Here is an 18,931-nt window from a genome sequence, read left to right as displayed (position 1 = left end):
AGGCTAAGTTGTTAGAAGAAATGGACAAAGAATTTGGAGTAGGAGCATTAATTGAAGAAGAATTTAATATGAAAAAAAAAGCAGAAAAGGTTTTTGATTTGATTATTGAAATATGAATTTTTGTAGTTTGAAAAATAATAAATATTAAAAGTTTTTTCTTTTTGTAAGAATTATGGCTCAAAGGATTTGAAAGGCCTTGTTGTTGGTCATTCTCAAGAAAAATTTGAGGAAGGACAAAATATAATTCTTACTTTAAAAGACAAAGGTAACACAATAAAGATTAAATTTTTTAAATTAGTGTAAGTAAACAATGATATTTCAAGTATTAGTAATATTTTACAAATTTCCATTTCTGTGATTTTAATTGTAAGATGGATTACAACTTTCTGTGGTGCTTGAAACACGAAGAAAATAATCAGATGATAAGGCCAATTAACTATCAGGCTAGAATTTGGCTAGTTAATTTACAGATATTATGTAATTTAGACTTACGCTACCATCTTGTATGAAATTTAATACTTATAATAATTATTGAGTTGAATTAAATAATACAAATTATTCTGAAAGAAAATACCAATTTGAAGTGAAACTCAAACCATATAGCTTCTGCTTAATATGCAAATGTATTGCCAGTTACCCACCCTGTATCTTCAATCATTCTTAATTTCTAGACTAATTAATTGATGAATTAATTAATCATACAGATCATTCACCATGGCAACTGGGCATGACTTTGTATCCATATCCCTCCATAGCTCTAACCCAGTAGTGAATCTGATCTTATCATTTAATCAGTGTAATAACATAATTGAATAGAATACTTACAGCTTGGTTGTCTATATCTACTCATGAAGAAAGTATAATAAAAATTATATAAGTCAAAATATGACTTATTATAGAAGTTGTTTTTTATTTAATAATAATAATAATAAAGAAATAGAAATTATTTTAAAAAATGACAAAATGAAAACATTTTTTTCAAACTGATATAGAGATCAACATCTCTAGATTAATTCTTAAGCCAATGACCTCAAGATTAGTTTAATTAAGAAAAAAATTTGTATTATAGAAGCAGTTTTTATTAAGATATATAAATTAATAATTTATTTAAAAGATTTTGATACAGTTAAAAGAAAATATTACCAGTTTATAAAATAATTAAAAATCCTTTAAAAGATATTAAAATATTTTGCTGAAAATCTTTTTATTGATGAATCAAATAGGAAGATAATAATTTTACTAACTGAAAAAGAACCTTTTTACATTTATCAGCTTTACTTAATGTAATTATATCATTGTGAAAATAAAATACATTAAAGTAAAAATGTTATAATTTGCAATTAAATTACTGGCTATTTAAATTTTACATAAATTTAATGAAAGTAAATTAAATAGGTGTTCTGGAAGAGAGTGAAGATGTTTTAGAAAATGTTAATTTTATTGATAATGAAAAAGCGGCAAAAAATATTGAAAATAAATTAAGGAAGAGTGATTATAAACCATATGATGATGAGTTTGATGAATTTGGAATGGTAAGTAAAACTAATTGTATCTTATTATTTAATTAAAAATTTTAATTATTAATTTACTTAAAATCTTTCAAATTTTTTTAATATTTAAATCAGTAATGTGCACATACTCCTGGAGTGTATAAGACAATTTGTAAAAGGACAGTGTTAATGTATTTAGTAAAGAAATAATTTAATTTTGTTATGGTATACCATTCAGCATTGGTCATGTCATGTCAGCAAATAATCTTATGTTAACAATACACTTCATCATATAAACAGTTTTTTTTAAATCAATCTTGTAAAGTGGTAAACACAATTTCTATATACTGTTTCAATTTACATTAATTTTTGCAAATTATTTAGTGCTATCGCAAACACATTTCAGATGGCTTTATCTCTGCCAGACACCACAGACAGCCTTAATGCAGTGCCAGTAGTACTTGACAGAGAAAAAAATTTTTCACAGAACTATACATTCTCTATTCCATCCAAGTTAATTTGTACACAACATTAATTAAAGCCCTTTATATTTGTGTTTTTGTCAACAATCTTCTATAATTCTGTTCAAATTTTTTCAAGAATATGTCAAGAAATTTTTTCAAGAGTATTTTTACATTTTTTTTTGTGATTGATTACAAAAATTAGTCATGTTCAATTACATTTTCATTCTTTTCAAAATTATTTTAGTTAGAAAAACTTTTTAAATTTAAATTTAGAAATATCTGGAAATCAATTAGCATAAATAAATTTTTGATAGCTTTTTTAGTATTTTTACAAATTGCATTTAAATCATACCAAGTTGATCAGAAAGCTATACTCAAAGGGTTTGTTTTATAGAAAGAAATATATACATTGCATAACTATTTTATAAGGGACAAATTGTAAGCCATTGCTTCTTTATGTTGATATCAATAAAATGAAATTAATAAAAGTTGTAAAGTAAAATCAAGACAATGTCCTAAGCACCAGGTAGTAGGCTGCCCAGCATATATATCACTCTGAGGGAAGTAGGTTTCCTTGCATATTTTGTGTATTCTGGAAAGCATATTTGCAATTTTATGACTATTAAAAACAAAAACTGAAACTTTTTGTTTGTTTTGTTTTCACTTTTTTTATTACAACTGTCCGAAACATTTTTTTAATAAAGTTCACAAAAAATAATTATATGGAATACCAAAACTTATAATTGCAATAAAAATGTATGCTTTACAACAGAATAAATTTTGCAGCAACCTTCCCCCAATTTTGATGATTACTTGATTAGTAGAGATTCTTCAGAGTAAAATAAAAAAGACACCAAAATAAAATTTCTGTAGAAATCAAAATTGAGTGATTTTGTTCAATGTAATAAAAGCAATCTGTGTTAGTTATTATTTTTTTGAACAATCATATATTTACACTTGTGCCAAACACTTATTTTCCGATATTAGGTAGTTATTCTGTGTAATCTTTAGGTTTTATATGCACATTATTTATTTTACTGACTAGTTTTTAAATTATGGTATTTTATAATTTTACTAAATTCATAAAATTTTAATTATAATGTATTAATATATTGTTTTTATTATCAGGTTAAAAAGAAAACTCTTTTGTCAAAATATGATGAAGAAATTGATGGTGTGAAGAAGGAAACTTTTGTTATTGGTAAATATACAATTTGTATTATATTTGTAGTGATATTGATCAGTAATTCCATTGAGTTGAGAAATATAACCTGTAAAGAATTGAAATCACGTATTTCTGTTTCTAATTATAAATAAAATAATGCAAAATTGCTTATTTTGTATACTTCTCACTGATAAAAAAATTCTAAAAATAAAATTCTTACAACCGTAAGAATGCAGTCTGACACACAATACTTTTGACATTTTTTTTTTTTTTTAAATATGTGAAATTATTCATTTGTATTCTTTTTATATAAAATTGGATTTGTTACTTTCATTTTAACAAAATGATCATTTACTTTGATTTTATTTTCTTGCCAAAATTTTTAGATGTTTTCCTGGAATTATATTCTTATTTACTTTACCAAATAAAATCTGTAAATTAAATATTAATTTAATTATATATTAATATACACTTATTATTAAATTTGAAGACAAATATATTCTGAAACTGTTATTGTTATGAAATATAATTTCATAAATTAATATATTTGTTTACATAACTTAAAATTAGCATAAACAAAAGAGTTACATTGCAGGAGAAAATTACATTTTTGCAATGAAAAACTTTATTGTTGTGCAATATTATAAAATATTACATATTGTTAATTCCTTTCTGAAAGACATTAAAGATGATGGGTAAATTATATATAATTTTGAATACAATTGCTGGGCATTAATAACATTAACTTGTGATTACATACAATTTTTTTAGTACTGTTGCATGCATAAGGCAGAGATTTTCTGCTGATTTTTTTTTCCTTGAATTTGACAATTCTGAAAAAATTTGAGATTTATCTTCTCTTTGCATGCCAATTTTCAAGATCATATGTTGTGTAGCTTATAAGATATTATTTTGTTTACAGAATAATGTCCTTAACTCAGAAGCTTCTTACGGGATAAGTCCCATAAGAAGCTTCCCAAACTTTGTGATAACAAGGACTGATGTGAAATGAATTTAGCTGGAAATAAATGATGGGAGTGCTGAGGTATTTCTCAGAAGGACCAGAAAATGATTTTTCTATATTTTTTGGACACATAATAAACTCACAAAACATTTAAATTGTTGAAGATCTTAGCATCCCAAATTATCTCAGAGACAAGCATTCAAAGTCAGACTGGCAGGCTATGCATGACATCAATTTCTCTTGTAGCAATTGTGAGAGACCTCCATGACATTAAGTAACTAAAAAATGATATGACTTAACTTCATCCAACACCGGAATATAATCAATTATGTATCCCAAAGACTGTTACCAGTGTGCAATTAACTTCAAAAAACAAAAAATTAAAATTTCACTAACGTTTTTGAACCTTCAATGGTTGTTCTTCAGGTGGCAACAAATTTCCGTTAGAATGCGATTAAATACAATTATTATTTGAAATTTGAATATGTGTTAGCCAATGAATTTTTACTAGGCATGCACATTATATACGCAGTATATAATGCGCATAATATCTATAATTTTGAATTAATCGCATTCTAATGGAAATTCGTCACCACCTGAAGAAGAACCGTTGAAGGTTTGAAAATGTTCGTGAAATTTAAATTTTTCATTTTTTGTAGTTAATTGCACATTGGTAACAAGCTTTGGGGTACATAATTAAAAAATGATATTAGAGTAGAAAATCACCACCTTATGCATGCAATTGTATGACAAGAAAAATTTTATGCAATTGCAGGCATAAGGTGGTGATTTTCTGTAGCAGTTTTTTGAGGGCCTGAGATAAGTGGAAAAAAGTTTTTTAGATGAAATTTTTACACAGTCAAATGGACAACATGAGAAATTTGTGGAAAATTTTTGCAAAATAGTAATAGTTGTGGGAAATTATCACTACTGTGTGTGATTGTGGGTTAATATAAAAAGGTTTCATCCAGAAATAATTTACAGGTATAGAATTTAACTGATTAAAAATAATTATCTGATTAGATAAATAAAACTATTTAGATTAATATCATTAACTAGCATTTTGATATATAAAATTGATTCTTGGTAATTGGAATAAAACATCATTGTCAGAATGTATCCCATTGAAAATTAGCATTTCATAGCGACTCATAAAGTCAAGGTTGATATAATAGTGTTGAAAGATTTCAGACTTGAAGTTTGTTTAATGACAAAAAATTATTCGTGTGCAAAATCAAGAGCCCATTTCAGTATATCATTAAGCTTCAATCTGATTTTAACTACATTTATTATTTAATTTTGGTTTTTCAGTTATCTTCCAGTAATCAAAAAAACTGTTTTGTAAAAATTTTTAATCTAACTTTGGTACTTTATAAAATATATATTTGAAGAATTTTACAAATTTAATCTAATATAATGAGTAATGTGTTTATTTCAAAAGTAATAATTAAAAGATAAAAGAATCATAATTTTAGAATTATGAATTCAGTATTTGATGAAATTTTTTATTTTAAGTGAATTTAATATTCTAGATATTTGATTAAAATTTGAAGCTATTTGCAATATTCATGTAAAATTATTTTATATGAATGTTATAAAATATTTATTAGAAATTTGTCCAAAGAATACTTGAATTTTGAATTTTGAAAAAATTTTCNTTTCATCATACAATGCATGGGAAGAGAGCAAGCAGTGAACTGCAGGACAGCACTGTAATGGAAAGCATAAAGCGCAAGTTTTATTACACATTGTCATTTCTACCGTGGTTTTCAGAAGGCACGGTGACGAATGGTAATCAGGAAAAGGCAAACATGCATTTTATGTAGGATTTCTGTTGCTGCCAGTGCTGTCCAAGACATGCCGGGTGTGTTTGAAAAAGTGCACCGCATGTTTGAAAAAGTCGCTCTTTTGAGCAGTTTCTGTAATTTTGCCACGCATGCTGTCAATAAAATTATTTAATATCTCCTCTATCCGTTTGGTGTTTCTTTCTTTCATGTGACAGTAACAGATACCTCCTAGCAGTTCACCACTTGCTCTCCACCCGTGCATTGTATGGTGAAAATTGCTTGTTTAGATGTTTTCTATCACCCCTTAAATTTTTGCCCACAAGTTTTGAAACACCCTGTATTTTATCTGTATCTTCTTATATTAAAACTGAGCTTTTCTTTACTTCAATTTTGAGAATAATTAAAAATTAACATCAAAATATTTGATATAGATTCCATTTTGTTAAAGTAAATAACAAAAATTTAAGATTTGAAAAACTGAAAGTCAACCCATGTAAATCACTTTCTTTGAAATTACTGTCATCTAACAATAAGTTTATATTTAACATTTTCTCACCCAAATATACTGTCGTTCTTTATATCTTCTATCATAACTGAATATTGGTACTGGATAATCTGGCTACTTAATATTATCTCCAAAAAATTATTATTGTTTGTATTTTTCGGAAAGAGAAAATTTATAAAATCTTAATACTAACCATTTCTTCTGTGGTGTAATATTCATTGGCTATTTTTAAAGCAGGTAGATCTAATGTTACCTATAAAACATACAATTTCATATTATTGAGAAAAACATTGGTAAGAAAAAATCTTTATATATATATATTATATATATATATATGTTACAGATTACCTCTTGCTGCTGTTTCAATTTCATTCTTATCAGTTCCAACTGTTTTTCACGATCAACAACTGAGGCACCTTTAATGATATAGAAATGAAACATGATTAAATTATAATTTAAATTAAAGATAACTTGAAATTAATCAATAATAAACTAATATATATTACATAATTACCTTCACTTATTATATTAACTGATAAGTAACAATTCATTTGATTGTTAACTGGTGGATTGAATAAATTTTCAAATTAATAGAAAATGTTATTGCATTCCTGTTTATTTCATAATATTGATACTATACTGAAATTCTTTAATACCGCATATCTGTGCAGATAAGACGAGGTATAAATTTTCATCAAAGTTTTATAGTTTTAGCATATATCTGACCTATAAGACGACCCACAAACTATCAATGGCCTATGAATTTAGTTTAGATCAGAGATCATCATCTGGATAATAACACTGTATAGCGTATACAGAATTATGTCCAATTTGTAATTTTTCAAATCAACAAATTTTATTTTCTTGCATCTGGCAAGAAAATAAAATTTGCCTTGCTATTGTTGCAAATAAACAGGCATTTGGGTGACCTTGACTATTCACAAAAACATTATATGGGCTATTCTATTTTGTGGATATACCCTACTCTCTACAAGTAAATAATTATAGTTTGTCCGCTTTTTATAACGGTTTTAATTTATATAAATTTCATCTAATTTTTTTGTATCTGTCCTATAAGACAACCCCGGATTTTGGGGTTTTTTTTTATGATTCAACTATCATCTTATCTGTGCAGATATACGGTAATTTAAAATAATTTTAATAATGATATTTGAAATATGTACATATATATATATGTATGTACATATTTCAAATATCATTATTAAAATTATTTTAAATTACCGTATATCTGCACAGATAAGATGATAGTTGAATCATAAAAAAAAACCCCAAAATCCGGGGTTGTCTTATAGGACAGATACAAAAAAATTAGATGAAATTTATATAAATTAAAACCGTTATAAAAAGCGGACAAACTATAATTATTTACTTGTAGAGAGTAGGGTATATCCACAAAATAGAATAGCCCATATAATGTTTTTGTGAATAGTCAAGGTCACCCAAATGCCTGTTTATTTGCAACAATAGCAAGGCAAATTTTATTTTCTTGCCAGATGCAAGAAAATAAAATTTGTTGATTTGAAAAATTACAAATTGGACATAATTCTGTATACGCTATACAGTGTTATTATCCAGATGATGATCTCTGATCTAAACTAAATTCATAGGCCATTGATAGTTTGTGGGTCGTCTTATAGGTCAGATATATGCTAAAACTATAAAACTTTGATGAAAATTTATACCTCGTCTTATCTGCACAGATATGCGGTATTAAAGAATTTCAGTATAGTATCAATATTATGAAATAAACAGGAATGCAATAACATTTTCTATTAATTTGAAAATTTATTCAATCCACCAGTTAACAATCAAATGAATTGTTACTTATCAGTTAATATAATAAGTGAAGGTAATTATGTAATATATATTAGTTTATTATTGATTAATTTCAAGTTATCTTTAATTTAAATTATAATTTAATCATGTTTCATTTCTATATCATTAAAGGTGCCTCAGTTGTTGATCGTGAAAAACAGTTGGAACTGATAAGAATGAAATTGAAACAGCAGCAAGAGGTAATCTGTAACATATATATATATATAATATATATATATAAAGATTTTTTCTTACCAATGTTTTTCTCAATAATATGAAATTGTATGTTTTATAGGTAACATTAGATCTACCTGCTTTAAAAATAGCCAATGAATATTACACCACAGAAGAAATGGTTAGTATTAAGATTTTATAAATTTTCTCTTTCCGAAAAATACAAACAATAATAATTTTTTGGAGATAATATTAAGTAGCCAGATTATCCAGTACCAATATTCAGTTATGATAGAAGATATAAAGAACGACAGTATATTTGGGTGAGAAAATGTTAAATATAAACTTATTGTTAGATGACAGTAATTTCAAAGAAAGTGATTTACATGGGTTGACTTTCAGTTTTTCAAATCTTAAATTTTTGTTATTTACTTTAACAAAATGGAATCTATATCAAATATTTTGATGTTAATTTTTAATTATTCTCAAAATTGAAGTAAAGAAAAGCTCAGTTTTAATATAAGAAGCTACAGATAAAATACAGGGTGTTTCAAAACTTGTGGGCAAAAATTTAAGGGGTGATAGAAAACATCTAAACAAGCAATTTTCACCATACAATGCACGGGTGGAGAGCAAGTGGTGAACTGCTAGGAGGTATCTGTTACTGTCACATGAAAGAAAGAAACACCAAACGGATAGAGGAGATATTAAATAATTTTATTGACAGCATGCGTGGCAAAATTACAGAAACTGCTCAAAAGAGCGACTTTTTCAAACATGCGGTGCACTTTTTCAAACACACCCGGCATGTCTTGGACAGCACTGGCAGCAACAGAAATCCTACATAAAATGCATGTTTGCCTTTTCCTGATTACCATTCGTCACCGTGCCTTCTGAAAACCACGGTAGAAATGACAATGTGTAATAAAACTTGCGCTTTATGCTTTCCATTACAGTGCTGTCCTGCAGTTCACTGCTTGCTCTCTTCCCATGCATTGTATGATGAAAATTGCTTGTTTAGATGTTTTCTATCACCCCTTAAATTTTTGTCCATGAGTTTTGAAACACCCTGTATAATTGATTTCAGACTGTTAGATCTTTTTTCTTCATTTTATGATTGAAGTGAAGACAAGAGCTTATAAAAACTTTTTACATTCTTAAGTACAGTAAAGAATTGTTTCATTCATTTTGTTTAAAATGTTATAGTCTAAATGTCTCTAATACTTAGAATACAAAGTCCATTGACAGTAACTATTATTAATGCATTTATGTTGCAGAAATTATTCCAGAACAATATTGAGCATTTTAAAATAGGCATTTTGGCACTGTTGATTAATGAACTATGGATTAGGCATAACATTATACACAATGTTGCCACTTAACTTTTTTTTAGTTTATTTTCAAGATAGATGAATATACTGTTATAAATTTGGCTCAATGAAAGTAAAAAATATTTAAATTTAATGCAATGGTAAGTAAAATTAATTAAAAATATGGAAATATTACTACATTATCACAGACGTCTAACAATTTCTTTACTATAATGGATTTGAAAATAGTTAAACAATAGTTATTTCAATAGAATTTAATAGTAGTCACATTGCTAATATTAACTGTTATTGTATAGATAATCAGTTATTGACTTCAGTGTGTTCAGTGGTATTTTAATATGTTAATATTTTTGAAGTTTGCAACCTACACCTAAGCTATAGCAGATTTTATACAAGGAAAACGTCACAATTTTTAAAATTTTACAGCATAAGCTATTGAAACTTTTTAAGCTTAAATATGGCATATGCTGTAAACTTTTAAAATTGTATTATCATATCTTATTGAATTTTATATAATATTTTATAATTTACAAAATATTACTATAACTTTATTAAAAATAAAATTTAAGAAATATTTCTATAGTTATTTTATTATATTATATAAACGTAATCTGTTACTATGTTTTAATATTTATATATATAATTATTTATTAAATTACTACATACAGTGAATGCTTGTATAACACCCTAAAATGTGAATTTGTATTATGCAATGAAAAAATTGCAACTAGTACTCATGCAGAATTCTAATTTTGTCATCCAGAGAGATGTTTTCTTCAACTTCTAGGTCTAGGTTTAAACTTTAATAAAATCATCTGATAATGCATGTCTTGATATTGTGATTTCTTATAATGTGGAACATATCAGGATTCTGCTGTAATCTCAAAATTGATTAAATGATAAACATTATTTCTTTGTTTTACTTTCATAACATAGTAAAATAATTTTTATTTGTTAATTTTAAGAGTACATGATGTGTAATAGCTGCTTACATTTTATAAAAGAATTTCCTAATTTTACTCTTATAAAGTTTAAATTTTTTTATCCAAAATTGATTGTTGTTGCAGCTTTTTCCCCAGGAAAAAAGTTTAATTGGATCAACCTGCAGTGTTAGTTGGCCATTATTGAAAAATTCTTTATAATTGCCAGTTAATGTTAAAAAAAATACTTGACTTTATCAATTTATAGCTTTCAATAGCATACTAATCCATTGTCCAGTTATCTTTAAAATATAATAAATTACTACATATATTATTCTGTAATAATAAATTATTATACATAAAATAAAAATCTTATTTTAAATAGTTGGAGGCAGTATTTAGCTGATTTATCAATCAGCAGCTAAAACAGGCTTGAAGAAAATTCTGTCATTGGATAAATTCATTTTAACCAAAATTTCAAAATATTGCACCAATTAATTATTCCTTCTAATTTCCATAATTTGTTCTGTTAGAAAAATTTAGGTATTCCTCAAAATTATTGCATAATATACATTCCTTTTTTAACAAATTTATTTATTTTATTGTAAACATTGCAATGGAACTAATGCACCATATATATATATACACAAAAGAGAACTATATATATATATAGTTTTCTTTTGTGCCTGGATAAATAAGTGAATACCCTGTGTATGTGTGTGTGTATATATATATATATATATATATATACACACTCATACACCCTGCCAGGGAGAAGTTGCTAATTGGTTTAAAGCTGTGGAGAGTCATAGGCAAAGATATCTTCAGTCTTTGATGCAAGATGATTATCAGTATCAAGCCTATGGTAACCTGTATGGTATGAATTAATGTAAGTCTGGAAGTGAAGATAGCATAACCAGTGACATCTGTGCAGTATACAGAAGGTGGATTTACTCCCTATTCTATATCAATCTTTTCTTTCAGATTATTCTAATTTAGTTCATTTCTAATTATTATTATTAATATAAGATGATAACCTAACTGTCTATCTTCAGACAAATTATATGGTTAATTAATTAATTCATAGTCCAAATGTAGTCATATAAATTCACCAATTAGATACTTAGTTCAATAATAATAAATCAGGCTGTATGATTATTTGTGTGTAAAACACTTGCTTTAATTGAAGAAATTAGAATATTAAATATTTTTAAATTTAAGATTCTTGGGGGGTAGTATAACTTAAACTATGTGAGAGTCTCTTTCTCTCTCTACTTTTATTTACTGCAACTGTAGGTGATTCCTGAATCCCCAGGTTCGTTTCAAGAAGCCTAAGAAAAAAGTGCGTAAAGTAAGAAAGAGAGAATTGCTGAAGCCAGAAGACTTGATACCACTACCAGGAGAAAATGCTGGCATAGATCACGGTTCTCGGTATGTAACAAACTGTTTATTTTTATTTATAAATGATAAAAGTTGAGAAATTTGAAACAAATATTTGTGATAAAAACAATGATCTTAATAATAGTAATAGAAGAAAAAATGCATTTATTTTTTCTTCTATTACTAAGTATTTTATTTTAAGTAATTAATAAGATCTTAAGGCTAATGTGCTCCAGATTCAAATCTACAGTGTTTTAGCTTCTATCTTATAATTTCTCATTAGTCTTGATATATTTGTCATTATTTTCTAAGATATATTCCAATTGATAATTGTCCAACTAATCAGATTTTGGGGCAAATTGACCAAAGATTTGGGCTCTGCATCTTCAAACTTCTAAGTGTAGGTTTTGTGTTTGCTAACATGCTACTTTCTAGTTCTTAGGTAATATGGAATGCTGCAGTTTTATTTATCAGATAGGCAGACCCTTGACAGGTGGGATATTGACATTCAACCAGAAGTTGTCATCCTCCTCCTAATGAGGGATGATCCTTGTAAAGTTTCATTGCGTTTGCACAAACTGCTTTTAAATAAATATATGAAAATCAAATAAACTTTTTTATATATTAGATTACTCACAGATGAGCCCAGTGTTGCTCAGATAAAAAATACCAACAGCAAAGATTAAGATTATTAGATTATTTCATACTTTTAATCCTTCTATAATATATTATATTATAACCTTTGTAATTATATAAATCAAATGTTATTGTATGTAAGGATTTATTGCACTGAATGACCAATCTAAATCAATTTTAAAATTCTTTAAATTGTGTCAGTAAAGAAATAAAAACTTTTTAAAATGTGTTTGATTGGGTATTTGGTGTTATAAACCCTCATGTAAGATAAACTTCGTAGTTATATAAATCAAAAACTATAATATAACAAACATTAAAACGAAAACCATATAGTTTGGTTTTTTTAGCTTATCATTGTCACATTTCTTGCAGTATTCGGGTGGTACAAAATGGCACAAATTCAATGGTCAAATAGACAGGAATTGAAAATATATCTTAAATTTTTCACATATCATATATTTTTTAATGCTAACTCTAAGCAATTGTACCATTCACAGCCAAATATTAAATAGTAATCTGCCAATGAATCAAATTTTGGAAAAACAAACAAAATTTTTAAACTCAGCACACTCAAATCATATTTTGTGCTTGCCAGTAACTTTGTATTATGTAATTTTCCTATTTGAATCCCACCATCTGCTGGTCTGATAGAATGGGGTTGAAGTAATTCGACCAATAGTAGTTGTTGACCTCCTCCTGGTAGAGATGGTTAATGACTATTACTTAATACCAGTCTACTATTAATATTTGAAAAGTGATCCTGTTAGACAGGTTGTGATGGCCCCAGATGATTGAAGTTGCTAACCTTAATGTCCAAAAAACTTCATATAAAACTATTTAAGTAAAAAACTTGTAAAAATGCAAGAATAATTGCTTTCATGTGATAATAAAGTGTTTACTTTTGTCAACAGATTGCTTAAATTATGTGGGAAGTATGTTCTTGTAATATTGCATTTATAGAAAAATTATTGGCTGCAATTTGAAAAAACTGTAGACCTATAAATTCCTACTGTCATTCCTTGTTCGTCTGTCCTGCTTTAATCTTGAGAAAGGAGTTAGATAGATGAAAGTATTTAAGGTTTTGATCAAGTTAAATTAGTTTGTCTATACAGAAGCATTTTTAATGATAAAATGACTTTGAACACTCCCACTCAACAAACCTTTATCTCCGGTAATGCTTAAATTTCAGGAACAAATGTTTTCAGCCTCACCCAAGATCTGCTTTCAGCTTTCAGGTTAATTGAAAACAGGATTCCAAACTTAGAACGACTTTCCTTGGATCAACTTCAAATGTTCAGTTTCAAAATAAATTGGAACATATGCGCATGCTATGTAGCATTGGTGACTTCCTGCTCTTCGCATATGTAGTGCCAGGCGTATGTTAGTGCATTGCCATCTTTAGAGTTTATACATCTCCTCTTCAGGCCGGCCCTGTATATTTCAATGGCCTTAAGGGTCTTAATATGGTCCACATTGAAGGCTCTTTTTATCAGTCTGGCATTGGATATGTCTGCGTGAACCTCTGGGTTGGTGGCATAATGAGCATGGTCTATGTCATATTTATGCTCATGGACTCTCTGTTGGATGAAACGTTTAGTGGAGCCTATGTACACTATGTCATGCCCAAACCTGTCATCCCTAACCAGGATACTGTATGCTCCTGGAGCTCTGAGATCATCCTGCTTGTCTTTCGCATTGTGTAATAAAGTATAATGGGGGACCTTCGGTAGATTAATTTGATGCCCATTTTAGTTACAATTTCTTTATACAAGGCATGAAATAGTTGATTGTACTTAACCATAGTGCACCTGTTGGTGTGGTCCTGATTCTGAACTCTGTTGCGAGCCCATTGATTATTTGGGGTACCGTGTGTATCATGTGGTCTGGAATAGGCTCGTGCCAATCCATGTATTAGTTCTTTTTTGTAACCTTGTCCCACTGTGATGTGCTCAAGATTCTGTAGTTCAATTACAGTGTCTCTTCAATTGGAACGGTATGTATACACTCTCCTAACTAAAGCCCAGAATGCCATAACTTTATAAGTGTAAGGGTCAGATGAGTTTGCTGGTATAAATTATAGGACGTAGCTGGGTTTTTAATATATACCAGTTTCAACCACTCCTCCATTGAGCATGACGTTGATGTCTAAGAAAGTGGGCATTAGTGGTAGTTAATTGGTCCAGTTTAAGGGTCAGTCCATATGGGTTGTCATTCATGCAACTTAAAAAATCATTGACATTTGGTTCTGTTTTCTATAGGATAAATATGTTGTCTACCTATCTCTTATATATAATTATATTGGACCTATACTCTGGTATGACAGTTTCTTCTAATCTACATAATACCAACTCACATAAGTCACCAGAAAGCTGGCTGTCCACTGTCCATGGATACCCAATGTTTTTTGTAGATAGATCCTGTTGTTAAACTGGAATATGGAGTTGTAACACATGATATGTGCCAGCTCTAAGATCTGTTTGCGATGTGTTGGCGTTCTGCATTTGGCTAATAGGTGATTACAGCAAGCGCAGATAATAGATGGGGTCCACATCACAGTGTTTGACTTTATATTGTTATATTCCTCGATAAAGTTACAACCATGCTTCTGTGCTCTGAGAGATCTCCTAAGAGAAGCATTAAAAAAAGAAGTGCATCTTCTCATCACCTTCCCCTTCCCCTGGTTGTCATGTTGGCCAACAAAACAGTTTTCAAAGATGGTAACCTTAGATGACTTGATGGGATAGTTTTTTTTTTTTTCCAGTAAAAGGGAATTAGGTGTAATTTGTTTTGGGTAGTGCTACAATATTAACTTTATCAGCAATAAGATTAGAAATTTATTTTCTGCTACACAATAAAAGCATGCATATCTATATATAAGTGGAGAATTTTCAGTTTCTTTTGAAAGATCGATTCTGGATTTACCAATTTTACACTTGTTTATTAATTAATAAATGTATCGTGCTCATAATGTAAATTGTTAATTTACCTAAACTAAAATAAACTTTAGAAAGTATTAAAAAGAATGAGAATTGGGAATTTTCAGCAGAATCTAGAAGAATTTGGTATTGTCCCATCACTAGTTAACCATTTGGAAAACATTAGTTTTTTTAATGAAATGTGCCAAGAAAGTTGTTGCTAAATCTAGATTCTTGTAGCATTTTAGCAAAAAAACTAGCAACAGCTTAAACCCTGAGAATTAAACATATACTATTATTGTGTAAGTTTATCTTAGAAAGATTTGTAAGTTTATACTTTTCTTTATCATGTTTCTTGATTTATTTTTAATTTCTGATCATTTCTCACCAAATTTTCTTGATATTGTTTTTCTTCTTATCTTAATTGTTGTATTTTCTTGCTAATATTATGTATTTAACTTAAATTCCACTTTAGTTAGTATTTGCTGAAATGTGAAAGGATTTTTTAAAAATTTATAGAAAAGAATATCTTTTTAAATGTTAACCAGAATTTACTCCCTATTTATTTTTTCATTTTCATCAATAGATTTAATATATTTTTTTCAGTTTTAATAAAACTTTACTGTAATAAACATATTTTATCAGAGTTTATGATGATAAATTGTAATTTATTAAGTTATTTTTCTGAACGATGTATTCGGATATTAAAACAAAACTGATTTTTACTTATTTATAAAATACAGAAAGACTACTAAGAATGTTGCAGTAAAACAGAGCAATAAAGTAAATGAAAAAGAAGAAGAATATTTATATAACTCACTTACAGAAGCTGTAGATATGGAAATAGATAAAAATGATCTGGAGGAACCTGGTATGTGTATTTCATTAAATCATATTAAATAATTTTATCAGTAATGCAAATTAAATAATTTTTTAAATTTCTTTATTTCTCAAAATTTATGCTACATATTAAAGTATATAAATTCAAATATTTTATTTTTAATTATTTTCTTGTTTTCTTATAATGTAATGGCTGTCAGTTTGAAGCAAATCATATGATACAGTTCATTCTCTTTATTTCCTAGCATTAAATGATCAATCTGTCATTCATTTTTCTATTTGTTGATACAAACGAACAACCCTCAGTCAATAATTTAAGCCAAACTTACCTGAAGATTTTATACGAAACGTATGACACGGTGGTCATATTTTTAGCATGAATACAGACTTAACATGGCATCATTTTCTATTTTATTAATAATTTGTTGATTTTTATTGGTAAGGATTGCTAAAAGATTAAAAATACCTATCCTTCTTGGAATAAAAGTTTTTTTAGAGTTGCTAAGATGATGATTGATTCTTTTGCTGAAGTCATGATCATAATGTATGTCTGAATAAAGCAGCAAAAACTGCCAGTTGTTTTTCTTATGATGAAACACATCAATCATATACAATAATCAATTTATTATTCTACCAATGTAATGCTAAATAATATATAACATGAAGCACTCATAAATGTCAAGCTATATCTGGTGTTTTTGCTACCCAAGTTTTTACTTATGTATCCAAATGATTAGATGGACTATTAATGTTAATCGTCTATTGTTACTTGATGATTTCAATAGTTTGTATCTAATTTATTGAAACTTTGTCAATTTATTTCTATGAGTATTTTTAAAAGTTTTTGAACAAGAAATGAATGTTGGGAATATTGTATGTTTGGACTAATAGTTACATACTTCATCAACAACTTTTCAAAATTCGTGTGAGAGATGATCAAAAAGTAACTTTACAAAGTCTGCAGTTTAAAAATAAAAGAACCATCAAATGTATTTACATTATAAGTAGACCCATATTGGCAACATAGGTGGTTAAAATGAAGCATGAATATAGGCAGTTGTGATGTAGCATTTCCAAATGACAGTGTTAGAAAAGTAGTTTTACAAAGATGTCGAAGCAGTCATTCAATTTTTTGTAGGCTGAAAAGGTTCCATCTGCTGAAATTTATTGTCAGCTCATTGAGATGTGTGGTGACAATGTCAGGTGTTTCAAAATGATATCACAGGTTTGCAAATGGATGAAAAAATGTACATAATTTACATAATACTTCTTAGCCAAGGTGATATTCTCTATGACAGCACCAGCTGCATATGGCATACGAGATTGGATTATTTGCAGACATTTCAATCGGAGGTTCTTCGTTATTCTCCAGACAGCCCAGATAAGATGCGTTCTGACTTTCACATTTTCTCACGTTTGAAGGAACACACAGGCAGTTGCCATTTTGCTACTAATGCTACTGTCATTGTGTGGCTAGAGAAATAGAGACGGAAACTTTTTGAGGATGGGATAGGGAATTCGATCCCGGTCCTTATTTCTAATCCCGGGATTTCGGGATTATACTTATTCAATCCCGGGATCCCAGGATTATTTCGGTATTGAGGGTTAATAAAAAATAAGAAAATCTTACAGAAATCAAAAATAAAAATTTAGACAAAAATCAACGTATTTTACGGTATACACCTAGTTAATTTAATCACTCTAACTAATCAGACTTACAGTCAGACTAACCAGACTTAAAATCACTGTTTCATGTTAAATTTATTCTTTTTTAAGCATCACTGAGATCTCTTTAAACTCACATAAATTGAAAAAACCTTTATGTAACAAACTATGCAAATAAACGTTGAAAATTAACAAAAATCTCTCTTAACATCGACTAAATAGACTACTTTCATATAACAACCTAGTAAGTAGGTAGTAAAGTAAGTTTCTTAGCAAAAAGTATTTAAAAATAATATTAATCAGTCACATTTTTCTTAAATATAAAGAAAACTAATCTAATAGGAACATTCTAATTTGAATTGCGAAAATATGATCTGAGAAATAACAACGCATCCAGTGTCTCATCACCAAGTCTGCTTCTCAATTTGTTGCACATATATGCAGCTGCTGAGAAAACGCGTTTAGGTTTGATGGAAGTTGGAGGAATCGTTAGTAAATACTTATAAGCTTCGAGGACACGGGGAGGATGGAAGAAAACAGTCCGGTCGACACGGATCGGGATTGTAGGAGTAAAGGCTACAATCCCGATTGTTTCGATCATTGTAAGCATGTCTTTCTAAAAATAAACGCGTTAATTTTGTAAATTCGGTCTCTGTGTGAGTCTCTCAGCGTCCAGCAAACCACTACCCCGAAACGTAAAAAGACTTTCTCGCATCATCCTGACAGATCGCGGGCAAGGCGAGGGTCGTAACCTTTTCACCTAAGGTCGACCCCCCTAAGCGAGAGGCGTCGGGTCTATATTAACTACACTGGCAAAACAAGATGGCTGACACATTGACAGGTAAAACGCACTGAGTAG

At 28.3% G+C, this 18,931-nt stretch overlaps 1 protein-coding gene across 1 annotated transcript in view; it reads left to right on the top strand.

Moving 5' to 3' along the window:
• The first annotated feature begins 8 nt into the window (after positions 1 to 8).
• Positions 9 to 18,931, top strand: part of LOC111635997 (U4/U6.U5 tri-snRNP-associated protein 1-like) — a 30,646-nt gene continuing 11,723 nt past the window's right edge. Inside the window, exons 1-8 of the mRNA XM_023381148.1 lie at positions 9 to 89; positions 169 to 265; positions 1,396 to 1,532; positions 3,083 to 3,155; positions 8,344 to 8,411; positions 8,507 to 8,566; positions 11,952 to 12,067; positions 16,311 to 16,438. Coding sequence (XP_023236916.1) covers positions 21 to 89; positions 169 to 265; positions 1,396 to 1,532; positions 3,083 to 3,155; positions 8,344 to 8,411; positions 8,507 to 8,566; positions 11,952 to 12,067; positions 16,311 to 16,438 — 748 coding nt within the window. The 5' untranslated portion in view covers positions 9 to 20. The remainder of the gene's footprint in view (positions 90 to 168; positions 266 to 1,395; positions 1,533 to 3,082; positions 3,156 to 8,343; positions 8,412 to 8,506; positions 8,567 to 11,951; positions 12,068 to 16,310; positions 16,439 to 18,931) is intronic.

Source organism: Centruroides sculpturatus, unplaced genomic scaffold (assembly GCF_000671375.1).
Source record: "Centruroides sculpturatus isolate CEXI.00-Female unplaced genomic scaffold, Cexi_2.0 scaffold37, whole genome shotgun sequence".
Lineage (NCBI taxonomy): Eukaryota > Metazoa > Arthropoda > Arachnida > Scorpiones > Buthidae > Centruroides > Centruroides sculpturatus.
Note: the sequence above shows the minus strand (reverse complement) of the source record. Positions and strands in the feature narration are given on the sequence as shown.